The sequence below is a fragment of the Paramormyrops kingsleyae genome, chromosome 23, assembly GCF_048594095.1.
Source record: "Paramormyrops kingsleyae isolate MSU_618 chromosome 23, PKINGS_0.4, whole genome shotgun sequence".
Lineage (NCBI taxonomy): Eukaryota > Metazoa > Chordata > Actinopteri > Osteoglossiformes > Mormyridae > Paramormyrops > Paramormyrops kingsleyae.
This window is the reverse complement of record NC_132819.1, coordinates 9,754,106-9,781,978: the sequence shown is the minus strand read 5'-3', so window position 1 is coordinate 9,781,978 and position 27,873 is coordinate 9,754,106. Positions and strand designations below refer to the sequence as shown.

The window sequence follows — 27,873 nt, the reverse complement described above, 5'->3', positions numbered from 1 at the left end:
AACCAACACACATAGCAATCAGTATCCAGACTACTCCAAGAATCATGAAATATCTGCAGTAAGTATGAAATACTTATCTAATTAGATATCATACCAGTGAACTGAAGCACCCTGCAAACAGGGTTACAAAGATTTTCTGTCTGCTAGACTGCATATAATAGTAGTGTAAATAGTGTATGCACTAAGTTGTCTGCATGTTTTTTAGTGAATGTGTGTACATATTCACTTTGGAGGTTGTTTTTCCAAAGTGGAACTCTGATTTACCACCAGTACTAGCCAGCTTATCCAGTGGACACTGCCCTGCACTGCCCCTTTTCCTACATCAGTACCATGTATCTGTGGTAATTTTACATCTGTTGTATTTATTATTTCTGCAGTAGCCACCATATGTTTTATTGTGTGGGTACCCCTAGCTCCCCTGTGTTAGTGTATGTATATTCTCTATTACTTATATGCATTAGCTATTCCTCTCATTTTCCCCTCTCCCTCATGTGTTGCACTTTATGTATATATGCTGCACCGCAGTCAACAGGAATATTATTTGATGCCGCCGTATGCCGATGATTGTATATAGAAGGAATGACAATAAAGACCCACTGGACTTGTTTTAACGTACATTCGTTAAATAACAAACCACCAGCAAAGCTGAGGGGTTTACAAACACAGAGGCAGACAGCAAACTGAAGAGCATAGTGTATGGAAAGATGGAATATTTATGAAATACAAGACATTTTATTTGGTCATTACAAAGTATTGCCAAAATTGATGACTGGGGGGGGGGAATATTAGGGCAAATTACAGTACAAATTTAGTGACTGTATAGAGTGTATTTAAATGCAAAATCTCCATTGAGATATAATGTGTTCCTGTGTTTTGATGTCTTTCAGAATACTGGTGAAGGATATAATCTTCCTACATTTTCTATTCTTCACCACAGGCAAGTGAATTTCTGTTTTTCTAACATGGCTATGCATCTGTGTCTGGCCTGTATGTGGGCACAGCATGGTTCTGTGTAGGGCTGGGCGATATGTCGATATTATATCGCGCATGCGCAATAATCACCAGGGCTTCAGATGACAGACGAAGCATTTGGTCATGCGCCAGCTTTTCGGTGAAATACGGACATTTATTTAAGCCCACAATTTAAGCAGTTTAGTAATATGGCTAAAATATTAATGAGGCTTTGTATGACGTCCAAAAGTCATTATTAGTATAAATACGGCATATCCTTATGTTTAATAAATGTGTCAGACTTTGAACTGCAAAAAGTACCACCACACCGCCGACGTCTTATTACCTTGTTTATCCACAAGATCTCCTCTTTTAAAAGATGTCGTGGCTGCTATTCTTCACCGGAACTTCAGTGCATATTGCACTGAGATATGCCAAACCGTAGTATACCAAAACAGTATTATGTGGGGTGCTCCGCTAATCGAATTTAAGAAACAAAGTTTATACAGATGACTAACTTTTGGGTATCACAAAACGCATCTCATTAATATTTTAGCCGTACTACTAATCCTCTTACCAAATTATGGGCATAAATTAATGTCCATATTTCACCGAAAAGCTGGTATCCAGCCAAATGCTTTGTCATCTGAAGTCCTGGTGATTATTGCGCATGCGTGATATAATATCGACATGATATCGCCCAGCCCTAGTTCTGTGTGGTAACAACAGTAACACACTAATGAGGCGTGAGAAGGATTAATCGGCTTAAACCAAATCTGCTAAGATCCATGTGACAGTGTGGGGCACAGATGTGGCTCAAGCTGCCTACATGGGCACTTACCTACCTGAAGGCCTTCAAATGGGTAAAAAGACAAAAAAAAAAAAAGAGCTTGCATCTCATAAATTAGCTTAATGTGTGACATATCAAAATCAGGTATTGTCATGTATACTTTAGATCAATACAGTGTTTTAAAAAGTGATCTTCACATTAAAAATCCCTGAAAAGTTCACAGAAAAGATGGTGTTCTTGGGCTAGGAATAAAATAGAGAAATTCAGAATTAGTAAAGTCACACATTAGTGTTCCCATTCTTGGTTCCAGTGTGGCAGATATCCTATCATCTGCCTGTTGTTAAACTGCCATACTGTGGGGAAAAATCACAAATTCTCTTACTTTAGATAATACGAACCCGAAAATGAGTGATTATATGCATTAGCATCTTAAACATTCAGCTACCAATTAAGAACTTTGTGTCGTCTCACTGTTGGTTTGTGTGCATGGCTGTGCAGTGATAGTGGTATAAATGGCAAAGACAAGTTATAAAAGGAGAAGATCAGGGGACGAGACTGGAGCCGCCACCTGCAGACAGACAGATGGACACTTGAATGGAGTTTAACACCTTTATGTCCTGAATCCTGTATTCACTGTCCTGCAGCCTCGGACATGAAATGGTACGCTGACACGAACAATCCAGGGAAACTCGAATGTAATCACAGCTTGAAAAAGGCCGACATCATCACATGGCAGAAAAACAACACTCAGATAGTCTACAAGGCTGACGCAGAAACAAAAATCACTGAGGGATACGATTTGGAAGTAGAGCACGGAAAAGTGTACTTGATCATTAATAAAGTGAAGAAGGTGGATGGGGGGAACTACAGCTGCACAGTGTTTAACAAAGACCAAGCCAACGAATACAGAACCATCTCTGGTTACCTGCAAGTGAGAGGTAAGCTCCCGCTTCAGTGTTTGTCTCTGGAGCTGCTGTATCTCTGTAAGCTCACTATGAAACTACATAATCAGACAAGTCCTTTTAAATGTATACTTTAAGTTCTATTAAAGAATGAAACAATATATAAATTTCAAGTGTGCCTATCTGAACAGTACCTACTTAAATTAAATTGGATGGATATCTACAGAGCACAAATATGATCCTTACCTAGACATTTTATAATGAAGTGTACACTTCACCCCCAGATTTATCTTGGGTATGGCAGCCTGCCCCAAAGTGCAGTGGCTGTTGGCACGTGTGTAACACACCACTGGTTTATACTGTGAATCCTAGGATACTATGCATGAATATCCTGACAGTACCTTTCTGTTGCTAGAGATGTTTTATTAGAAAACTAGTTACTACGTCAATTAGTTATTTTGTTGTATCTTTTTAACCTGTTCTAGGCTTAAGCCATCGTATAAGAAGCTCTTTATCAGGTGAGTTGTGGACGAACAGGTATTTTCAGGGATTCCGTTATAACTGAAATGTCCCATCTCACTGGCCACTGCATCTCGTCTTTATTTCCAGCACTTCTCGTTGGATGCCTTTTACAAGTTGTACTCCATGGACTTTAAGTAAAACGTGCAGAAGAGCCACACAGCAAACCGATGAACAGTGTTGATTAACAGCAAACAGGGCAGTGAGTTAAGAGCTACATTTCAAATATTCACAATAGTCTACATTTCCTGCAGTGGAATAACAGTGAAGCTTGCAGCACATTTGTTTGATAAACGTTTTGTAATGTATATAGCATGTACAGTGCTGGCAGTTGTGCATTTCAGTGTATGTAGCTATCCATTTTTATTTACAACCGACAATGGGCACCGATACGTCCCACTGTGTTTGCATTAATGGTGCCGATTGCTGTAGACAGTCGCTTTATCTTGGTGTTGTACTTGCACAGGATTGTCTCCTAAACTGCAAATCCCATCTCACAGCTAAAGTTCACAAGAAGCCGAGTCAATAACACCATTAAACTGAAACCACAAACACGTCTTCGTCTTTCTTTTAACCTCTGCACATATAGCTGACATGGTCTGTTTTCTGTTACAACAGTGAGAATGCCTATTTCTTTGCATTCGTCAGCATCCCCCAGTACATAATGCACTGCACTCTTTGCATTTGCCAGTGTCCCAGCATTTCCCCCTTTCAGGAATAGACACAAAACCTAAAAGGCAACTTAATCTAAAAAGGAGGCGGTAATGATTCATCAAGAAACATTGTATGTCAAACCACAGTGTAGTTCCCCTAAAAACCATAAAGATTACCTTAAAAGGAAGAAGACGTTCCCTTACTCAGTGCACTTTTTATGGAAATTATAAAACAAAAATTTAACTGCGGTATCTAAAGGCATACATTACCATTCAATGTAGCATTACATAACTATACAGCAATGGGCTGGATCTTACGTGCTCTTATATTGTTCTGAACAAAAAGTGATAAAAGTGAAACTCAAAAGTGAAAGTAAAACTGTTTGCTGCATGTCATGACCAGTCCTGTCCAGAGATATTCTTTGATGTGCCACCACTAACTAGGACCGAATGAGCCAAATTCCCCCACAAATTTCGGAGGGGTTCGCCCACTTAATTTCACCAAACGAAAATACCACTAACTACTCACTACTCATGCTTGCCCTACACACTCTTATTATAATAGCCCAACTTTAATTAAATTCCCCCATGATCAATAAGTTCCTCACGAATAATTTCACCGACTGGCTACTGGACTGTAACCAAATACATTTGCTGGGAAGTTAAAAAAATATACTTTCCTGTTTAAGATAACTGTTCACAAGATGCCCTCTGCTGCCACTGCAGTTTCAATTTTGGGACAATTTGTATTAAGTAAATCAGGTGTAGATTTTCATTCATATAAAGTTTTTGTGAAGTGGTAATGAGATCCAAAGATAAAATAGATTAATAACAGCAAATAGAGTAACCTGTTTACAGGGTCAAGCATCTCATCTAAGTCACCCTTCTCTTTGTCACTAAGCGCTAAAGAGGTCCAGATCTTAACCCATACACTGTCTGCAATGTTTGAAAAAGATCCATCAAATACTTTGAGTTAGCACCAACGAGAGTGTCTACACCGGTGGACCGGTTCCTTATACTTCAAGTCAACTAACAGGACTGTCTAGATAGAGAAATGGAAATGATCCAAAGCACTGACAAAACTAAACATCAACTAAATATTATGCATATGAATTTAACTATGGTGGGTCCATAGCTTATTTGTACCTGGAAAATTCCAGGTGATCTTCAGTGAGAGCACTTTTTAAGACCGGTTAGGTTAGTGCTTAGTCACAACAGCAAACTGGCAGTGTGCATGACAATGCTTCTGTAAATTAATCCAGAAGTACAGGGCTAGTCCAAGGTGTCCAGGCCTCCCTCCAGAGTACTGAAATATTAAAACACGAGTAAAATCTCTGTAAGGTCACGGAATGCAGCCAAATGTATTCTGATGTTTCTCTCTGGCTCCTTCTGGCTCCCTAGGCCATGGCCTACAATCACTGGCCCACCAGGCACAAACAAGATTTTTTTACTAGCTAACATTACTCTGATCAAGAATACTTTGCTACATCCAAAGGAAATTAATGCTTTGCATTCAAATTTTAAACTGTAATCCGTTGAAACATATCTGGAGAAAAATTCCTATACAAAAGAAAATGATTCCATTCAATCAAATGTTATTCTGATGAAAAGCGCCCATGCACTTCGCACTTAAAAGATTTTTAGTAAAATTCACATTAGAAAAATAAACTTATGTTAACACTAATAGATCAGGTCTTTCAGTTTTGCCCTTTGGTTATTTTCACGCATTTGTTCGGGAGGAAAGTCCTGCCTGCCGCAATCACAATATGATCTTATCGGACACGATTCAAAAAAGGAAACCGACTATTAAAGAAGACCTGCATGCAAGCCTCAACACATCAGGAAGCAGGGTGCGTTTCCATCACCAACGGAAAGCGTAGCTCTACATACGGAGGCAGGCCGTGTCAAGGTAGGTGGATCCTACACCTTGCCCCTGTGGAAAAACATGTGGGCACATGTTGGTGGAAACCAAAAGCAGCCAGAAAAGTCTGTATGAGAGAGACATACACCATCTATGGGGACATTGTCTGCTAGTATCAGCACAGAACACACTGCCCGCAGAGTCCATGCTCTGTGAACGAACGTGTTACCATCCAAGAAAGCTGGAAAATTGTTTAATCAGTTTTATCAGAATAAAAAAAATAATTCACTGAAATAAACAAAACGTGCACTATATGAAAAAGCTAAACATCAAAACCATTCATTATACATTTCCATTTGCACTCTTGTTCAGCCTCCACTTCTTGGGGGGGGGGGGGGGGGCACTGGGGCAGTTACATCCCTCCCTGAAAAGGAGAGACCCCATCAGTGAACCACTACAGCACCGGCAATATACGCCTACCTAGGGCTGGGCGACGTCACTATATTTTATCGTATTGTGATTATGAACACTTATTGTATAATTTTTTTCTATATCATATTGTGATATCTGAACACTTCTTACATAATTAATAGTTATATTTGTACATTTTTTTTTACACAAATTCCATCCAGGTATGAGTCAGCTGTTGACGTAATTTATCATCATACCTGTCACATGCTCCAGGATTACTAGCAAAACAATTTAGTCATCATGTTCAGGAAGACTCAAAACCATCTGTCATTTTATAGTTTTCTACATATCAGTTTTAGAATATTGTGCTAAATATTGATATTGTGAAAACCTCTGAAAATAATGATTTCATTTTTAGGGCCTATCACCCAGCCCTAGTCAAACCTGTACTCAGTAATAAACAGTAGTCAGAGAAAAAAAAAAAAAAACTTTGCAACAAACATACTGTCTGCATTTTCCGTTACACCCTATGACAAAATTTTCATATGATTTGTTTATTAAAATTAGGCTTCAGTTTGCAGTGCATTCAATTTGTGGCCCCTTTCACGCTCTGAATCTGTTTAAGGGTGATTCTAAGGGCATTTTAAGCAAAAATGGAGCATCGAAGTAAAGAAATAATTATTATTTCATAGGAAAATAAATAAATATCATGTTAAGATATGTCATATCGCCCAGCCCTAGTCCTACCTAAGTTTTTTACATGGTCACTGGCAAAACAACAAAGTTATTATCTTAATATAAAAGATTAGCCTGTTACAGCAACAAATGTCACTGTCTTTCGGAGGGGACATTATTTTTAAAAAACTTGGGTAAAGCAGTGACAGTCTGGGATAAATAATTAATGTATTTAGTCTGAGCTCACCGCTTTCTCTGTCATCTCTTTCCAGGCAGTCAGCACTTTCTCAGTGAGAGTCTAACAAAGAACAGAAACAGTCAGGGAGCCGCTGGACGTACCAGGCAGTGCAGGACAGTCACACAGCAATGGGGGGACACAAGCACACCAGGGCCCCATTGTGTCGCTGAGGCCATCCATGAGATCCACCCACCTTTGTATCAGTGCCAACCAACTGGACAGAACCAGGACATTCTGGGCTGGTGTAAATGGTGGGGAGGAGCAAGCATTAGAACACTGAGGGCTAAAAAATTATTTAAAAAGTTATTGTATGTGCAGCTTCAACACTGGGAATAAAGCCTCATGAAGAACAGAGGTTCAGTTCCTAGTCTAGGCCTGCTTCTAACACTGTCAAACGTAGGAACTGGTTTTGAATAGACCATAAACAGTCAAAAACCTCTTAAGAGCCAAACATCCTCAAAACTAAGAGGTCGGAATGGAGAGGACTTTCCACTGACCTCACAGACTTCCTGGTTTCGCAGCTGTCTGAAGCTTGCGGTTGGACAGACTTTTGCAGGGAACGATCTGTAAACAATGTTGCCCGCACGCCATCAGTTGCCTTGGCATGTGCTTGGGGTCTGCAGCACCGATAAGCATCCTGACTCTGCTTCTCAGACTGCCAGCTGCAGCAGTCTGCACTGCCACAGCGGGCATCAAGTCTGGAAGGCTGCTTTTGGGCAATAGCAGAAGCTCCAGTATCTACAGAGCAGGCCACCATAAGAGGGAGAAAGTCTTATAAAGTCATTAAGCATACAGACTTCGTGGAATGAGATCAAAGGACATTTGATGGCTTCAGCTGGGGGTGAAAGTAATTCCTATTCCAGTGGATTAAAGAGTAAGGCAGCCTTCGCTGTGCTTCAGTGCAGTGGGGGCGGTGGCACACGCATGCACTGGAATATGTAACATTTGTCAAATATACTCATGTAGTGTTACACCATACAGGCAAGCTTTTCTCATGAGGCTGCATTTGACTATGAAGAGAATGCGATCACCACCAAAGCAGTTACATATATAGTAGCATATTAAATGGGAAAAACAATGACAGATGCAGAAACTTGAATATAGTGCTTGTATTTTATACATGGAGGCATATCTTGGCAAACCAGTACAGTATACACAGGTTTCAGATATCTGGATGTGTTCTACTCTGGGTTTCTGTTCTGTGGAGGGCGTGAGCATGAAGCTGCACTGTGTTCAAGATGAACTCACCCAGGACATCTTCCAGGGTAATCAGTGGCCGGGGCTCGTATGAATCATGCTCTTCTCTGATCATCTGCACAGCTACACAGACATACAGGCACACATCTGTGGTACCAATTTACAGTCCATAGATACATAACATAAATAAACAACAGAATTGAACTATGAAATAGCAGTAACTTGAACATTTGTGTTAATAATAGGCCCCTCACCCATGTAGAAGGGTGCTGAGACGATCCTTTGGTAAGCAGCTGGACGGAGCTTCACCACCTTAGAGAAGGATGAGGAGGTAAAGCTGAGTGCCCACAGGATGAGGAGGACCCCACATGCGCACAACCGTTAGCGAGCCCAGGCCGTTACCTGGACGTCCCACTTCTTGTCATGGTGGTAGACCAGCCAGGCAGTTTCATCAGGATCATCCCTCCAGGAAGGAAGCAGATCCGGATAGAGGGATTTCTGCAAGACCCAACGCAAAAGAATGTTTCATTCCACCAACAGGGAGCAGATCCCAGGGTGCTTATGTCGGAAAGTCGATCCGGAAATTCCCAGGGAGGCCCCACCATTTATATCAGTAAATCCTCACGCTTGTTGGAGATATCTACAAAAAAACTCAACTTCTGCTGCCAATATTGTCTCAAGCTTTGATTAAAATGACACAATTAAAGAAATGCATTGGGGGGGAGGGGGCAACTCACAATGTAATAATACTGATGGCGCCTGCTGATGACATGATCACAAATGTTACTTGAGGTAATCCACTCTGTACACGTGAGGCACAAGTAGACAGTGGGATGCTTCAGGCAGCGGCATTCTACTACAGCCTCCAGGCCTGCAGGGGGAAACCAAGAGCTGGCTGCAGGTTATCATGGTAACATACCACAGACACAATCACAGGTGTAGCTGGGGCAGCAGCACTAACCAATTGAGGGGTATGGCCTGCCATCCAAGAACCAGAACTTGGACCAGTTGCTCTCACCAATTGGACCTGGCAGAGGCACACAGACATCAGTTTCAAAAGGCATGTTGAATTCCATGGCCCCCTGTCAGTTTAGAGTTTTTGTTTTCCCTCGGTCAAGCAGGATTTTACCCATAATGGGGGGAAAAAAAAAAAAAACTTGTGTTTTGGTGAACTTGTGTTTCTAAATTGCTCATTGTGCACGTGCCCTATAATGGACGAGCATCTGGTTGATCCCTGCTTCACCCCATCGCTATGCTTCGCAGTGAGCCTGTGCTTCACCCCATCGCTATGCTTCGCAGTGAGCCTGTGCTTCACCCCATCGCTATGCTTCGCAGTGAGCCTGTGCTTCACCCTGACCCTGTACTGAATAAGCAGCTAGAAAACATACTGAGGTTTCATAATTTTATATGCACTGTTTGAATACATTATCATGCAGAATGCATTTTTAAATACCTTGTACTTACTTATGTTTCAAGTGTCTGCGGAAGCATACACAGTTTTGGCAAATTTAATACAACCTCCAGGTCATTATTTCCACGGACACAGAGCAGAATATCAACATACAATGTAAGGTTCAGCTATGAGCTAAACTGCAGTGCCCTTAATAGAGAAACTTTGGATTCTCTGGATTGAAGACAACATAAATTATTAAAAATGAATGCAGAACATGTTCCCACCCGTTTCTGTATATTTCAGGGTGTGGCCTGTAGTCCTTTTTGGACACTGGCAGGTCTCAGAATGCGGAATGGCTTAGCTGGATTTCCTGCCATACGAAACCAAGAATATTCAGGCTTCGAGTTCCACTCACCAGTTGTTGTTTGTGCCCTATTTGGGTCCAAGAGCAACTCTGGGGGAACCCTGGGATACCGAGCAAATTCCTGATTGGACAAGTCTGGATGGGGGAGAGAGAAAAGCGTGCTTGGTGTGCGGTAAATGGACAATAAAAAAAAAACACTTGTCAGCAGACATGTGATACTGCTAAACAGAGTTGTGTCATTTGATCAGTATTGCATTGCGGTGTGGTTAGTTTTTTTTATTCTTCATTGCTCAAGCATGGAGTAGTAGTTTCACCGTCTATGCTGTTCAGAGATTTCAGTTCCTTGGGGCTGTCCTCACCCCTATTGGACAGGCTCTCCTGCTCCACCTCTGTCAAGCTTTCGGCCGTAGGATCCCTGCCAGTTCCTTCCACTGAACACAAGAGCATTTGTGAAGCACGGCGTAAAGCACCGAGTTACCAGTCTGTCCCTGAAAGGGCCGCGACCTTACCGCTCTCAGGCTCATCTGCCTTGGGTTCTGGCACCAGTACTTGATTTGGTAGCGGATTCTTTGCCACTCCCTGACAGACAGCATCTAGGAGGAGAAAACACCAGTACCTCCCCGTGCTTCCCCGTGCCTCGCACTATAATGGTACTGCAACCCAGGAGCCTCACCGGTATCTGTGCAGACTCTCGGCTCGTCGACAGTCGCCGGGCACACGGCCGCTGCGGCGTCCTCCGTACGCTGCACGGTGTCGGCTGTGGGACACACAGCGGCAGCAAGGCCATCATCCACATGACACGGGACTCACAGCAGTCCTGTCTGCAGCAATATGGCAGATGTCTGTGCATGCAGAGTGTGAGGGAATTTCCCCATAAATCCACTGACTGACATCTGCGTTTCCTACGGTTTTTCAGGCTCTGGACTCTAACTGGATGAGCAGTTTACACATTTTTATTTTTTTCCTTTCAATATTGTCAGTACTCAGTATTAGAGATGCAACATTGTCATGATTTAAAACTATTTTAACCAAGGTTTATTAGTCTGCTACCGAGGACAGATGCCATGTTAGGGGTCTGCGTATTTGACCATCATGATTAGCTAAAGTATAATGTTGCGAGGCTACAATTTAATAACTAATTTTTCCTCACATGACTTTTCAGTGGCCTTTAGCTTACTCCTTAGCACTAATTAGCCTAAATAATAGACTATTTTTAACATATACATCAGAACACAAGTGTTTCAGATCGATTTTATGAAAGTGCCACTGGTTGAGTCAGAACAAATCCTTTGGGCGAACTGAATCATTTCACCCATCCTTACATCAGGGGTATTCAAACTGTGGGCCGCAAAAGAATTTGCAGGGGAGACTGTGATAAGACCTGTGAGTGTGTATGTGTGTGAGGCGGGGGGGGGGGGGGCATATCATTTCGAAACTGCAGCCTACACAAATCTTCAAAATAATGCACATCTACAATGCCTGTACTAATATGAAGAAATGATTAGAAATTATTCAAATGTGTAAAACTGGCAGGCGCCACATACTGAATGCACCGAACCATTATGACTAGTAGCATTAAAAGACTGTATGGGTTTGGGGGGGGGAATCAAATACAAATATGAAATCAGCCCTATGAGAGCCCTTTAAAAAAATTAAAAATACCATCGATATCCAGTCACCCTTCTCATTTATGAGGGTTAGCCGTCCGTCACCCCCAACCCCCCCCGACAGAGGGGCATTTATTACCACTTTCTAAACAAGCAGTACAGTGCTGTCCATTTTGCATGTCAGACTGCTGTGTCATTTCCTATAGAGACCTTTTTATATAATATACAAACCATCCGAGTTATACACCCCTATGTACAAAGTCACCACTGTACGCACTGGGAGTACTGTATGCACTGGGAGCACTGTACGCACTGGGAGCACTAGGCTACATTTTGGACTCATTGTTAAAAATGCTACAGTAAATTAAAAGCTCCAAAAACATCCCTATTTAATCGTTCAAGGCCTACTTGGGAATATTTGGAATATATATTTAAAATACAATTTAGTTTTCAGTGTGGTTTTGTTAGTTATGTTAAGATATTTGTATTTAGTTTATTTTTAGATTCCATTTTAGTAATTTTATTTCTAGGGATAGAATCTGAGAATCTGATTTGAATACATGGTGCACATTCTGTACTAAAAGAGCTCAGAATTGGCAAACCATGTTTCTGGAATTATTGATGTTCACTAAAGATAAAAAGCATAAAACATTACGTCAGTAAGACTGCATTAAAAACGTCAAGTATGACATTTCATTTCAGTTGGTTTCAGAATCAAATGAAAGTTTGTTTCGTCTCGTTTTTCGTATTTTTAAAATTTTCATATTTTAAATTTCAGTTCACAAAAATGTTCTCTTATGGTTTTAGCTTATGATAACCCCGTACCGAAGAAAGGTTTCACAAGCCAGGCAAGATCCAGCAAGGCGCATTCTGTTGCTGAAAGATCATGCTGAGCGTGTCGGTACTCAGAGAGAAAATGAAAAACGAAAAGCCCACGAGGCACCGAATGAGCTGGAAGCAGGACTGGAAGCTGCAGCTACAATAAGACGACGGCAAATGAGTCAGCAGACAGAGACACTAATTAGAAAGCATGTCTGCAATCGGGAAAACAGTGCGGGGTGTTCCAAGTGTTGAGCAACCCCCCCCCCCCCCCCCAGCACAGACAGAACCCTCAGATCACAACCAGGCAGGGGAGGAGCCCTTCCTATCAAGAAGCCCAGCTCAGGCCCAGCCTCGTGGTGGGGGCTGGGTTCCAGGCCCAAGAAAGGGCCTCATTGGCTGGTTGCACTGTGGGCCGTTTATCTCTATCTGACCAGACTGATCACAGCAATAAACCACCTTCGGCGGTTAGATCCTTTTGCATTAGCACACGAGCAGGTTGGTGCCAGGTGTCCAAATGTGTGACCTTAAAGATGGCGGCTCCACTTATTTCCCATAGCCTTGCTTAGCCTCAATCGAAGGCTGGCTTCATCAAGTCAGAAACAAAAGTGTTCTGACCAATTCTGAGGGAACAGACTGGACTGGACATGCAGCATTAATAAAAGCAGGTATAGCGCACTTCCTTGTAGTAAACAGTGTATTTATTCAAGACAAGACATTTTAACCAGAGTACAGAGGGACCCTTAGTAAGCAGTCACAGCACACTCTGCTCCTCCAGCAGCCGCTCTGTACTTCGCTGGCGCCTCTGATTTTGGGAACCATTCCCGTAAATACAGAAAGGACAGTAAATGCACTGGAATGCTAAAACAACAGGGTTTCTCAACCTTTTTGACTGTACCGGCCAGCTACTCATCATTAGTCATGCAAGTATTGCCATCTCTGCATTTCAAGCTTAATTTTTGCTTAAAAATCCTCCTTACGCTGCCTGGCCGCTTGTTCCAGGGAACAGGTTAGTCATCGACAGCAGTGTCATCACCCGTCCCGAAGTCAAAATAAAACGCTGTGTCCCAGTTTTCAGCGCGGGGTGCAATCTGTCCAGCATTTCTTCAAACCCTAATTGCTGGTGTCTGTGACTGTGAGCGCATGCATTCTGAATGCTTCACTGGATGCATGCATTCTGTATGCTTCACTGGATAGCAATACCTCAGGTGCTGCAAAGTCAGCAGAATTTCGGGTTTTATATGGCACAAGGTTTCGGGTTTACAGTACGCAGCACCGGTCTGTTGCATGTCAGACTTAAAAATGCAGAAAGTACCACCACAGCAGACGTTTACACCTTAATCCATAATAACGCCACAATAAATAGCTATACTGAGAGACTGATGGCACACAGCGGCCAGGTCCCTTATCGACAGTTTATCGAGGTTTCTCATTTTCTAAAGGTTAAATCTTACATGACGATAAGTCAATAGATTATAAGACTGTATATTAAATGTGTTTCCCGGCCATAGTTCCATGACAGTGGCAAAGCAGCAGAAGGTGTGGTTACCTGTTCCTGGTCCAGGCGATGTTTGGGGTTGGGGGGCAGCTTGGCTCTTCTCCTTCCAGAACGTCTGCAGCTTCTTCAGGGCTGAGGCAAAACCCAAAATGCGCATGCACACATACATACATACATACATACATACATACATACATACACACACACACACATACACACATTTACGGCCTACACTGAAGATGTACTCCTGAAAAATGTTTTAAATAAAATACCTTGAAGAGCAGCAGCAGAGCTAAAATCAGAGCATCTTGTAACAAAAGAAGTTTCTCCTGCTGACAAACTCACCGTCGACGAAGCTGGACCTGCACACTTCCTGATAAACATCAGGTTCCAAATGCACCTCCTTCAGAGAGCAGAACAGATGGGCATGAGAGTCAGGAATGGACAGAGGGAACATTCCAGCGACTCGCAGAAGCTCACGCTCTGGTTACAAACTAACAAGCACTAAATCCTGCATACATCTGACAATCCTTACACACATCATTTTAAAGAAAATTACGGTATGAAGAGATAATAGTATTTTTCTGATGTTACCACAAGGATGCTGCATTGCAATGCTTCTGTGAAAACATGCAAATTCAACAAACATGCTACTGGTAGGAACTGCTCAGGTTAGAGGTGGGCGATAAATCGATTTTATCGATTAATTTGAATTTACAGTTCAGGGCGATGTGTTTTATGAAAATCGATTTTATTACTTATTTTACACGCGAGCGCCAAAAGCGGAACTAATGCGACGCACCGTTCTTCACGGGTACATTAGCGCGGCGCACCCAAACACTGTAGCGGATTCACAAACAACCTGGCAATGGTTCGGTTTTGCGCCGTCGGACACAGACCAAAAGTCCTCATTGCAAAATCGGTTTAAAAACTGTTGCAACCAAAGGAAGCAGCACGACAAATTTATTCCAGCACCTAAAGCAGAGGTACACAGCGGAGTGGGAGAAGTGCAGCTCCCAGTGAAATGAAAATAGCCGCAGCACCAGCACAATATCCAAAGTTAAGCAAGAAACCGTCCCCGACACGTTTTCGAACTGTGTGCCATGTGATAAGAATGGGGCACGGTGGAAGGCGATAACAGACGCTGTCGCGATGTATATTGCAAAAGACATGGTGCCCATACATACTGTGGAAAAGCCTGGATTCATTAACATGCTAAACGTTTTTACAAGTTTCTAAAAGTGTTTACAGTGGCGTGGTCTGCCATCTCACAAACATCTTTTTTGGCTTGTCAGATTATACTTATCGGTAAAAAAAAAAAAAGTTAAGACTTGTTTTGAACCATTTATTTGTCATCTGTAGTTTGATTTTGAGTAGGGGAGGGGAAAATCGATTAAAATCGAAAATCGGATTTATTGTGAAAAAAAAATCGGACATTTTATTTTTAGGCCATATCGCCCAGCTCTAGCTCAGGTGTTTCACATTTGTTTACTAAACTACCCCAATATCATTAAAAACCAAGGTTTAAACGATAAGGGCTGCAGTCATACCTGAATTTCACCTGGAGAATCGGTAGCCAGGGCCCGAGTGGCCAGACCCAGCATCGTCGCCCTGTGCTTTGCGTCATACTGCGTGTAGTCACTCTTCACCCCCAAGGAGAGAGGACGTGTGCTTTCCTTAAGGTGACACATGAAACGTCTTAGGAGCAGTGTGCGTGAAAACCTATCGGTACAAACAGCCACTTTCAGTCACCAGCCAGCCGACACTCACCAGGTACGCAAACAGGTGGTCGAAGCTGATAACGTGAAGCACAGTTTGGTTCTGACAGACCTTCTTCTGGCACAGCAGACAGAGGAACCCGCTGGGCTCGGCCAGGTCTGTGCTGCGGTACGCTACTAGGAACTGCAGCCCTACACGTCGACATGAGGGTCAGCAGAAGCCATGAATAATAAGGACAGACTTCTGATCGAGAAATTCCTAGGGCAGCAGGAAACGCCCCTTCTGAGGAGGTGGAGGTCCTGAACGGAGCCACCGAAAATGAACTAGGCAGATCTGTACAGTCAAGCAGCCAGAAAATGGCATGGAGTGAAAAGCTGTTACTCATGGTGAATCTCTGAAAAGAGCAGAAACGGAGCCAGCTAGTTTAGACAGGAGGAGGATGCCGACCGCTCACCGAGTAGCGGAAATTTCCTCTTGGGGTTACTCAGGTACTCCGGTAAGACCACCTTCTCCTCAGCTGCAAGCAACATGCAGTTATTTAAATTAATTAATTTTTAAAAACCACACACACAACATGAAATTAAATGCTTGCTGTATCTTTTTTCCTCCCCAAAGAGACCAATTACAAAATTTTACTGACAATGGCCTTTAAGGACAAATTGTTTGGCATATACGTTATGTTCTTTGGCCATTATATTCTCATGTCCAGTAAAAGCCAGTAAACAGCAGCCTTACCCTTCAGACTGGCTGTAGGTTTGACCGCATGCTGCAGTTTCTTCATGGCTGGGTGGGAAGGAGACCCAACAAGTACAGCTAAGTAACAGAACAAGTAAAAGAACGAATGGAGCCGCAAACGAGTAAAACAGCAAACAGCTTTGACGAGTTAACAATACTGATGACGTAATGGGGGGGGGGGGGATGCTTTTAATCACATGCGGTTCTAGGATTTAAACAAAAGGAAATGAGAAGCTTCTGCAGCCGATCTGTTCTCTCTGTAGCAGGACCAGCAGCATCAGCCCAGAAGCGGCCATTGAAAAACACTCACAAGCACGAGACTGAAGACAAAGCAGATACACAATAGAAACGCATAAAACCCAACAGGAAACTAATCTGAGAAAGGGAGGCTGCAACTACCCCCCCCCCCCCCGAATTAAAGTGCAGGCCCCGCGTACCCATGGAATAGCAGGCCCCCTTGATCTCCAGGAAGATCTTGTCCGGCACACACAGCATCTGTGTGCAGTACGGAAATTAACAATGCAATTAGTTACGTTGCAATAACAATAATAATAATAATAATAATGATGACGATGACACTTTATTGGTAGGGCAGCCACCTGCAGCTGTGTCCCTGGAGCTGGGGGTTAAGGGCTTCGCTCAAGGGCCCACGGACACGTGGCTATACTCCCGAGGCCGGGTTCGAACCGACGACCGATCACAGCCACAGAGGAGGTGCACGCTGCCCCCAAACGTGCATTTTCAGCCTCTTGTATATCTATTTTTGCAGCTCTTATGATTCTAATGCTTCCATTCAGCTTCCAAAACGTACATGGCACCAACATTTTCCCAAGCTGCTGGGTCACATACTGAAGGGGGGGGAAATGGCCTCGGACGAGGCGAGGCAGCAGGAGGGAAGCCCACCATCAGGAGCCAATGACAGCTCTCCTCCAGCCTCCAGACCCCGCCCCCGCTTCACGCGACTTGCCTGGAGAACACTTTTACTCTGTCGCTTCTCCTCAGCCACTGCCCTGGGCTTCAGCACAGACAGAGCATCATGGGAGTGGATCCAGCCAAACGGAAGCGCCTCGGGGTCGTCAGGGGCCTAACGACAGGGAAAGCGTCCTGTTAAAAAGGCACAGAAAGGGTGCTGACACCTAGTGGGCATTCCCTGTAATAGCTCACCAGGGTACTGAAGTAGTGGTCGGCAGAGGTGAGGTGCTGCACATCCGCCTGGCTGGGGAAGGCCTCCTCGCAGGCATGGCAGAGATACACCGGCGGCTTGGAGGAGAAGGTGATGCACACGGTCACCAGGTGGAGCCCTGGAGATGGTAGACCCTTGTGAGCAAAGCACTTCAGATTCACCAAGGTGTTCAGTCAAGGTACAAATGAAAAGCTCCTCGCTCATCGAGACACTAATGCAAAACCGATACCAGATTAAGAATCAATGCCTGGGTCCAGACCAGACTCACCAATGATTGGCTCAGTCCGGAGTTGGTCCATCATAGATCCGTAAACATTTAGAGTCGGAACAGGCACTGCAAAGATATGGAGGAAAGTAGGGTTGGGCGATGTCGACCAATTTGGCATCGTACGATGTTTAATGTGAAACATCGCGATGGACGATGGCATCGTCGTCGTAGGCGGCAGGTTGGGGGGGGGGAGGTGGTTGTTGTTAAATAATTAATTCATAACGAATTAATTAATTGTAGCCTACCGTTTCCACTACCTGACCCGCATGGTCTTTGTTTTACCCATAACCAAACCATAAATAAATAAAGATAAGTTACACACAAATTACCACCTATCAGTCACTTTTTCCGCGGGACTCTGGCATGAATAGGCACAGTGATCTGTGTCTTTATAATGGCGTCGACAAACTTGGTTGCTAAAAAAAGGTGCAAATCTGGCAATACTTTGGCTTTAGACCAAATGAAAGAGGACAGCCACGAGATACGTCTGAAGTGGTGTGTTAGATTTGCGGTCAAGTTATCCGCGCAAAAGATGCGCAGATGACAAATTTACATGACCATTTGCGTGTTCACCATCCCGCGGAATACAGCTCATTGCCAGTGTCATCACGCACAACTGAACCTCGTAGGAACCAACCAACAGTATCTGAGGTTTTCGCTAAAATTACTAAGTACAAGCGTGAAAGCGAAAGATGGAAGCAGTGTACTGACGCTGTGACCCGCTACCTAGCAAAAGAAATGGTTTCTTTTAATATGGTAGAGAAGAGCGCATTTAAGGCCATGCTGCAAACATTTGACAAGCCGTATGAGCTGCCAGGTCGGAAATACTTCTCGAAGACTGCAGTCCTAAAGATGTACATAATAATAATAATAATAATAATAATAATAATAATAATAAAGTAAGTAAAGATGCGGAAATTGAAAGCATGCATTTCATTTGGCTATATAGTGTGATTAAGTGTGTGTTTTTCACGAGCTGGTTGCTGCTGCGGCGGGGGCGGGGCGGAGGATCGCGATGTCTATCGGCCATCGGTGATGGACGATGGCATCGTCTATCGACCCAACCCTAGAGGAAAGGTGACATCACTGTGCAGCCACAGCCACAATAATGCACATTTCTCTGAGAAATCTGTATGCTGCTACACATCAAGGCCCGCTGTGAGGCGAATGCTCAGAGGGCAGGGATGCCAGTATACCCTCACTCAGCACGGAGCCTGTGCCCAGCCGGGGGGGGGGGGGGGGGAGCACCAAGGGCAGCTTATTTACATCAGCAAGCAGGCGCTATGTTCACTGACCTCTCTGCTTCTTGACACGCGCAGCTTTATCCAGGTCCGGGAACAAACGGTCTATGCACTAGGGTTAGAAAAAAATGAAGAAAAAACATTTAAACCCGCAAATGAATGATGTGACATAAAAAGCAAATGTTGCCCAAGACTGAACTACTATTTTGAGGCACCTTAGTAATACCCACAAACACCAAGATATTCACAGATATCAACAGTCCGCGTGGCATAGCAGGTCTAAGAACAAAAAGGACTCCGGCTTTTAGAACTGATGCAACAGCAATTAAGACATGCAGACAGCAGGGGGCAGTGCAGCCACAGAAGAGACGAACACACTATCTCAAGGCGTAAAAAAAAAAAAAAACACTTACAGAAAGATGTAGATAAAAGAAGAAGAAATGAAAAACTACCTGCTGGTGCTGATAGCCGCGCACGTGCCGTTTATAAGATTTCACAGAGCTGTACAGAACGCCAGGGTCACAGTTCTGAGGAAAAAAGCAGAACAAAAACACACCGGCGATTTCCATTTGATTTCTGCTAAACGCGTCTCCTTTCTGAAACTCTAAATTACCCAACAGAAATGCCCCCCTCACTTCTAAACAGAAAGGGGTTTGCCTTTTGATCATTTTTAGAGTATGAAGCATGTTTGTTAACAACAGACAAATCGAGTGTGTGACCACATTTTCTACTGAAACTAAGCAGCCAGCACATGTGCAAGAACAAACTAGTATAACACTGAACAAAAGGGTGTTTAAGCCCTCATGCAAGCCATTTCCAAATATGGTAAATAAATCACCTGACAAACAAGCCGGCACACTGTCCACTGCGAGTCCGCTGTACGGAAGAGAGGCGGAGAGACACACAGACAGTTAGGAGAGGCACTGGGGCGGCAGTGCTGCCCTGGACGGGCAGTGTGACCCACCCAGCGGAGAGACACACAGACAGTTAGGGGGAGAGGCAGTGTGACCCAAAGACAGTTAGGAGAGGCAGTGGGGCGGCAGTGCTGCCCTGGACGAGCAGTGTGACCCACCCAGCGGAGAGACACACAGACAGTTAGGGGGAGAGGCAGTGTGACCCAAAGACAGTTAGGAGAGGCAGTGGGGCGGCAGTGCTGCCCTGGACGGGCAGTGTGACCCACCCAGCGGAGAGACACACAGACAGTTAGGGGGAGAGGCAGTGTGACCCAAAGACAGTTAGGAGAGGCAGTGGGGCGGCAGTGCTGCCCTGGACGGGCAGTGTGACCCACCCAGCGGAGAGACACACAGACAGTTAGGGGGAGAGGCAGTGTGACCCACAGACAGTTAGGAGAGGCAGTGGGGCGGCAGTGCTGCCCTGGACGGGCAGTGTGACCCACCCAGCGGAGAGACACACAGACAGACAGGGGGAGAGGCAGTGTGACCCAAAGACAGTTAGGAGAGGCAGTGGGGCGGCAGTGCTGCCCTGGACGGGCAGTGTGACCCACCCAGCGGAGAGACACACAGACAGACAGGGGGAGAGGCAGTGTGACCCAAAGACAGTTAGGAGAGGCAGTGGGGCGGCAGTGCTGCCCTGGACGGGCAGTGTGACCCACCCAGCGGAGAGACACACAGACAGACAGGGGGAGAGGCAGTGTGACCCAAAGACAGTTAGGAGAGGCAGTGGGGCGGCAGTGCTGCCCTGGATGGGCAGTGTGACCCACCCGGCCCCGTCTTCGTGTGCTCAGGGCTCCACAGGGGCTCCCCGGGACTCGTGCATCCATCAGTGGTCACATCATCTGGGAGAAACAAGCGGCTCTCAAGAAAAGATGATGGGATTGACCCGAATCCTACGTCTCTATAGTGCAACATTTTACATTTTATAATATTTGTGATACGAATATTAGCTGCTATGGAAAAAGAATCCTAGACGGCTTCACTCACCTTCCTTATTTTTTACTGATCTGTCAGGGCTGTTCGTTCTTTTTCTCTTCTTTCTACAGACTGAAGAATTTAATTTATAAATAAAGTTAGCATCTACAAGCGAAGGGCAGACTGGTGCTTTGCGCTGCCACTACACTGGGCAAACATTGACGTTGCTCAACGGACAGAAGTTTCCAGAAGTGAGACACACCCAGTCTGTCTCCCAGAATCACTTGGGGCTGAAGGTCACCCAGGTTCTGCTCTCTGCGAATTTCCTGCAGCTTCTTCAGGGCTGGAAGAAATAGCCAGTGACAATGATTTTCCAAGCAGGTACAAGACTCCAGAATTTAAATAAAATTCTGAGCATCTTAGTGACATTTGTTGTCATGCTCACCATTAGAAAAGCTCAGAGATTCCATCTGCTCATAGACTTCAGCATCTACCTTCATGACCTACAAACCCAGGAATATGAACACATGGTTGACTTTTACACAGGTATTTATGCAGGTATTTATGCACCAATTTTCTGCACCAATTGTCTGCACCAATTGTCTGAGTTTGTTTAGCTTCCAGAACATTTCATATGCCTGTAGATAGGAAAAGAAAGGAAATGTAATCATCTTTTAAAACTAAGTTACAATAAATCTATGAACACTATACTGGGGACAGTTCCAGGATTAAAATTTTGAATTAAAAAATCCAGAATACTACAAATGCCAGTGTGTGATGCTTTTGACATTAGTGCATTCAAAAGCAAAATGCAGATTTGACCATCAGCCCACCGTATCCATTTTTAGTTTCTACATAACAGATCCTAAATCAGTTATTTGACCCTAAATCCAATGCAGGTCGCAGTGCAGGTCCTGGCCTGTCAAAGTGAGGACACGAGAGTTTGTCAGACCTGCACGTCCGCGGATGAGACCAACTGCTCTGCCTGCTGCGCCAGGTTCAGGATCATCGAGCGAAAGACGGGAGAATGAACCTTGTACTTGCTTTTACTCTCCAAGGACGATGGATGTATTTGGCCCTGATTGAAGAAACAGACCATCACATCCACTGGCACAACAAGCATACTCTGTCGCCCCCAGATGGTGTGTTCATGCTCTGCAGGCAGTGTGGCAAAAAACAGACTGTCCCAGCCATAGACCCCCTAATGCAGACATATATGATCTCTCCACATTCACTTTGTTTAATTAGACATGAGAAAATTCATGTTATGCTCTCAGAACGCAAAGTGGATGCATCAGACATCGGTAGTAAAAGAATATTTCTTTTTCAAAACACTCATTTTAGTTGTGTGGAACCGTTGTCCATGATTCAACGGAGTTCAAAGAATTATGCATAAAAGGTGACACTGAAAACTTTCACATATAAACCTTTTCCATGTGGGCAGACAGCTCAGGCCTAAGCCTCAGAGCGCATCTTTGACTTCCTACTCTGCCTGCTGACCGAACTCTCACCAGGTAGCCGTAGAGATGGTCAAAGCTGACGAGATGAGCCACAGCTTGGCTCGGCGGGACCTTCTTCTGACACAGCAAGCACAGGTAACAGCTGGGGCTGCTGCTATTTATGCAGCACAGCTCCAGCAGAAACTGCAAGCCTGCAGGTGCAGGAACAGACACTCAGCAGCTGCCCTGTCAGGACGTAACTGTAACTGTACCTGCAGGCCGTTACTGCCAAAAAAACACATTACTGATATCTGCATCTAGTTTAACAAAGGCGGACAGCAGTTTGCCACGTACATCAAGACGGAGTTTATCTGAGCAGTACCAACCAAGTAAGGGGTAAGTCCGATTTGCTTCCTTGCAGTATTTCTGCAGACTGAATGGCTCAACGTGCTGACCTGCAAGCAGGAAAACCGACAAGAAAAATCAAGATACAGCTCTGGTGAACAAATACTACAGCCAGCAACCACCCCCACAATAGACAAATTTCCACCCCACCTTGAAATCAAAATGCCCAAGATGGGATGCCTATTAAAAATAACTCAATCTATCAGGTGGGTGATGTTTGTCAAGAAAAACATCGGTGGAACCCTGTTAAGTTAAAGCGTGCAGACCCACTGACCTTCCAGGCACTGCTTGCAATCATCCGTGCTGAAGATCTGCTTCATGGCTTGAGGGGTGAAGGTATCAAAGGAACGGTCAATAAAACACTTAATAAGCACTGAAAACTAAGGAGCGAGTCTCTCACAAGCAAACCTTGCAGGAAGCTCACCCTGGGAGTAGGAGAGCCCTTGGACTGTTCTGAACAAAAGTTTCGGCAGTTCTAGAAGCTGGACACAAAAACAAAGAGAGGTGGTCTCAGACATCCACATCTCCTGACGGCCTGCTTTAAGCCAAAACAGCAGGAATGACACGGTGTGTCTACTGGACGATCGGAGAGAGGGAACCCTTGGTCAAGCCTGAGAAAATGACTTAAATACGAGCTGAGAGCGCCGAGCACAGGAGCTGAATGCTCCAAACCCAGCCACCAGAGGGCAGAGTCCTACCCGAAGTACTCCAGTGCCACACTGCCGCTCCTCCAGCTCTGCTGCTGCGTACGTTTCCGTCGGCGTCGCTGTAGAAGACGACATCCAGCCAAAAGGCAGCTTCTCCGGGCCCACATGTGCCTGACAAACGTGACGAACGCCAAATTAAAGCCACCATTTGAGTTTCGTCTACTCTAATTAGCTTTTAAGGGGCTACCTTTCACACGGCTATCAAAGTGCTAAGAAGATTCTTACGAAGTAGGCGAGGTGATGATCGGGGGAGGTGAGGTGCTCCACTATCTGGCTGCTGGCACATTTCTCCTGGCACGGATGGCACAGGTAGACGGGAGGGTCACCGAAGGCAGTTTCAATGCATGCGGTTACTAGATGGAGACCTGAGGAGGATGAGGTCCTCAGTAACAGCTCAATTCGGCATTTGACTATAAAGAGCAAATCACAGTATGGGAATTCATTCTTAATGAACAAATTTAAACATTTTAAATCTGAGCAACACAAAGGCAACAGCTTTCTTCTACTGGGGGTGATGTTCAAGTTTCGCTCGCACGTTAAGCGTTTCAAAACCACTTCTCTGCTCTACTCTCTGCACTTCTTCACATACTGCTCTTCAAAGGCCTTCATCAAACAAGAGCATCGTGGCATCGACACGCAGAAGGATCTTACCGATCACAGCGTGGAATCTGTTAGGCCGCATCAGGTACTCCTGCACGACCAACTGCGGGAAATGCACTGCAAATGACACGTGGTTACGGTAAACGCCACATCTGGGAGATCTTCATACATATGCAGACACTCCTGAATACAGATAAGAGAGAGGGTGGCCGTCCTTACCTGCACCTTTATTCAGTGCTTCATAATCACAAAACAGGGTGAATAGAAATGAAAAGGAAAGAGAAGGGAAACAAATTTTAAAAATCAGCACAGGAAAGCAGCAGTGATGTATCCGTGCGCACACACACTCCCCATAAAGTACACCTGTTACCACCCCCCCCCCCCCAAATGTCACAAATGTCACAAATGTCAACGACTTCACTTTCCAATTTCTTTAAAAGCTTAGTTTTACACTTGAGATTGTTACCAGCTATATATTCCAGTGTAACATGTAAAAAAATACAATTATCTTATGAAGATGCACCCCAAGTTTGAGGTTTAATGCCAAAATAAGCGTGACTAATGGGTTAACATGTTGACACTCTGCCTGCCTGCCTGCCCCCCACCCCCACCGGCCCAGGACAAGAGAGGAAACGGTACCTGTCTGGAAGAGCTTGGCTATTCTCTAGTGCAGAAACGGAGGCAAATTAAATGTTAAGGACACAAAGTATCATTCATTAAACACCATTAATTACATTGAGTGCCTCTTCACAGTGCTATACACTGTCACACAGCTAAAACACTCCCAAACTGGTTTCATTATTCCCCCCCTCCCCCACACACTACACACTAAATGATGATAAAGGCAAAGATTACACTTTCAATGAAGGTCAAGATGCCACATAAAATTTAAACGATAAAGAACATTTGCTTCAATGTACAGTAAATCACAACTGCACAAAACGCCGCCACCACACATCTTAGAGACCTCAGTAGGTTAGGGCGACATCTGCGTCCCTCAAGCTTACGTGGGACATCAGCCAAGCTCACTGATGTGGGGAAGCGTGTATTTTTCCTCACCCATTCTCACCGCTACGTTACGCTATTTTACGTTTGCACCTTGCCTTTCTCCCTCCCATGTGTCTGGGGTCTTCCCCCCCCTTTGTGACCTTGACTGACTGGCACCATCACGCTTACTGGGTTTCAGCAAAGATTTTTCTGGAAAAACACTGGAATGCATCCTTGGCTGTAAAAGCCAAAAACACGTTATCTCTGCGGAAGCCCCGGGCAGGCAGAGATACTGAAATGAACACTTCTTTATATACTATATATTAAACTTAATGACTATGGAACTCATCTGTCTTCAGTCATTCAGCCATTTCCAGAAAGATCCGACACAGATAAGTCACCATCGCATGTCTGCTAAGAACATTAGAAACGAAACAGGCCGATCTATTTCGCGAAGGGTTAATCCACACTGGATGTATTCAGAGAGTTAGATTTTATGGTGAATATTATCCAAATGACAAGAGGAGGAAAAACATTCAGTCATAGAATCACTATAAAATCCAACTCTCTGAATACATCCAGTGTGGACTAACCCACAAACCAGCATTTATAGAGAGGGAATGGCAGTGTCATACTTATTATTAATTATTATCATAGAAAATAAAGAACAGCCTTTAGGATTAAATGAAGGAATACCTGCTTGTGCTCTGCCCCATACATGTGCTTTTTGCAGGCCGAAAAGAAGTTAAACTGGATGCCACAGGCCTGTGGGACAAAGGTGAGAATCAGGTACAATCGGGGCACAGCGACACTGCATCGCCAACATCCACACGTTTGTATTTAAGCAAAAGAACCCGTCCTGGCTGATTCAGCTAATGAACAGGATGGCAGTGTCTGGGTAGGGCTCACCGGCGTGGCGGCACCAGCTTTTCTGCCTTTAATGCCAAGGGTTATAACCAAGCCCGGCATCTACTGCTCATGACGTATCAGGGCTGCCAACTCTCACGCATCTGGCGTGACACTCACTGTTTCACTCTTACATAAGAAATCATACGGAAAATCTATATAAATTTCATTACAAACCTAAAATTAGCTGCATCAAAAGCATTAGCGTAGTTTGCAAACTCTACAGATTTACATAGTAGTAAAACTTAATATACGTAATATACACTTAAATGTGCGTGCAGACTTGTCTCGAGCTGAAAATGTCACTCTGGCCAGCTGACCTAAATTTGCAATCCTGATAATATTCTTACATCAAATTAAATGTGTGAGTTTCTGTTGTTTTTCTTAAGGTTGCCCAGACCATTATGGGACACCAAATGGGTCCCCGTGACAAATGTCGCAATTAGTCAAATGTCGCATTTGCTCGGAAGCCCGTCCGCAAACAAACCTGACAATAAAGACGTTTCAGCGTCGTCTTCATTTCAAGCGGCGTCTCTTCTGCTTCTACCTACCAGATAAAGCGGGAATACAACAGGAAATGCCAGCATTATGATTTATCTGACAGTTATTTGAACTGTTATTCCGACTACCTTTTACTAAAGAAATAAAAGTCGGGAAGCCGGGAAAAATGATTAAAGACGCTGCGTCTAAAATATCTAGCCCTTGGTAGAAGTGAGTGATCCTATCTCCCGTTTCGCATTAATGTTGCCGAGCTCTGCGGGCGCTTGCAGATAAAGGTACGAATGTGCAGCGCCGCTTCGCCCGCGATAAGCTGAGAAATGCACCGCGGGACACCTCAGCTCCCAGCGCGGCTCCTCGCTGCAAAACCCTTCGTCAGATCTCTGCCTCCACCTTCAAAATAACCCCGACGATGCAAGATTTATCAACAACGCTCCCAGGACGGCCACCTGGCCTGCGATCTGCAACCCTCTATCACCACACTTCCATTTTACAAAGAGTTTCTAAGACATGTATTCTCCAGGAATGCGTGCTGGCAGGAAGTCCCTTTTCTGTATCAAAAACAAGTTTAGCAAAGGCGTTGTATTTGCACCAAACTCACGCTGGCAGCAGCCTCCCAGATGGCAGTGAGCTGCGAGCAAAGTTTCTGCCGCCTGACGCGTCTGAAGTAACCGGACCCTCCGCCCTTTTCGCGGCGCCCAGCCTCCGCCGAGCTGCACTTTATAAAGCTACTTCTGAGTAATTCCGACATTTTAAATATACAGCTACACTGGACCGGCTATCTGCATGGCCAAACCCCCAGGTAAAGCTCACCTAACGTTTCACTTATGGCGCATTATAAGCGGAGAAATACTCGTCACCAGGCACGGTAGCATGCGGCTTGGCAGCGGCGCCCCGGGACGGTGCGGGAGTCCTGCCGATTCGCGGAGCCGCCAAACACGCAGGAGGGAAGCTCGGCCAGCGGGTCGGCATGCAGGGCTCCTCACTCACCACTTGTCCTGAAATGCCGCGTTCGGAAACGCCACGCACGGCCCCGCAGCCCCAGGCTACAGCTCGGTGCGGCAGCAAACCGCCCCTATCAGCGCTCGGCGACAGGAAGCGCTTTCCACAAACTAAGGATGTGCGCACTGATACAGAAATATTACTTAATTCGGTTTTACTGTTTCAGTTTGAGAATCCCCTCCTACTTTAACAGGTTTATTTTCTAAACCTGGGAGGTTTCCCCTTCGGAGTCACGCAGTCCGGTAAACAACCCAGCTGTCAGGTTTATTGTGCCCGCAAGGTAGCCAGGCTTCCTGCACATCAGCCCCCAACACTCGGCTACAGTCACTTATCGCTTTCAGGCTGGTCATGGGGCGGTCTCCACGTGGCTCCCATCCCCTTCAGCTCAGAGCCCTCCCCCCCGGGAAGTCTGGCTCCTTCGCAGGTTCCCCTCCCCC

The 27,873-nt window shown here is 44.8% G+C and overlaps 1 protein-coding gene across 18 annotated transcripts; it reads right to left on the bottom strand.

The window, feature by feature from the left end:
* Nucleotides 1–712: 712 nt before the first annotated feature.
* LOC111839685 (uncharacterized) lies at nucleotides 713–27,873 on the bottom strand. 18 transcript variants are annotated; one of them, XR_011984874.1, is made up of 44 exons: nucleotides 27,036–27,216; nucleotides 26,424–26,483; nucleotides 25,727–25,795; nucleotides 24,683–24,707; nucleotides 24,263–24,280; nucleotides 24,095–24,160; nucleotides 23,669–23,808; nucleotides 23,435–23,554; nucleotides 23,161–23,218; nucleotides 23,011–23,058; nucleotides 22,718–22,786; nucleotides 22,404–22,543; nucleotides 21,845–21,970; nucleotides 21,338–21,395; nucleotides 21,155–21,235; nucleotides 20,965–21,024; nucleotides 20,745–20,819; nucleotides 19,863–19,900; nucleotides 19,477–19,551; nucleotides 19,079–19,136; nucleotides 17,784–17,849; nucleotides 17,497–17,633; nucleotides 17,300–17,416; nucleotides 16,770–16,827; nucleotides 16,333–16,380; nucleotides 16,052–16,114; nucleotides 15,649–15,788; nucleotides 15,429–15,554; nucleotides 14,224–14,281; nucleotides 13,930–14,010; nucleotides 10,628–10,711; nucleotides 10,464–10,547; nucleotides 10,314–10,385; nucleotides 10,006–10,089; nucleotides 9,159–9,224; nucleotides 8,935–9,068; nucleotides 8,600–8,695; nucleotides 8,452–8,509; nucleotides 8,249–8,320; nucleotides 7,498–7,738; nucleotides 7,194–7,239; nucleotides 7,010–7,060; nucleotides 6,025–6,100; nucleotides 713–5,748 (listed from the first exon to the last, which is right to left on the bottom strand). XR_011984874.1 is itself a non-coding variant. In XM_072705414.1 (43 exons), exons 2-43 carry the CDS (start codon nucleotides 26,454–26,456, stop codon nucleotides 1,921–1,923), a joined length of 3,402 nt encoding a protein of 1,133 aa, XP_072561515.1. In that variant the 5' UTR covers nucleotides 26,457–26,479; nucleotides 27,425–27,873; the 3' UTR covers nucleotides 713–1,920. The 18 variants fall into 18 exon arrangements, 14 of the variants coding, with proteins under 14 accessions (XP_072561515.1, XP_072561512.1, XP_072561513.1 ...); XR_011984873.1 differs by having other exon boundaries at nucleotides 7,010–7,239; nucleotides 27,036–27,217; XM_072705414.1 differs by lacking the exons at nucleotides 6,025–6,100; nucleotides 27,036–27,216 and adding an exon at nucleotides 27,425–27,873 and having other exon boundaries at nucleotides 713–1,983; nucleotides 26,424–26,479.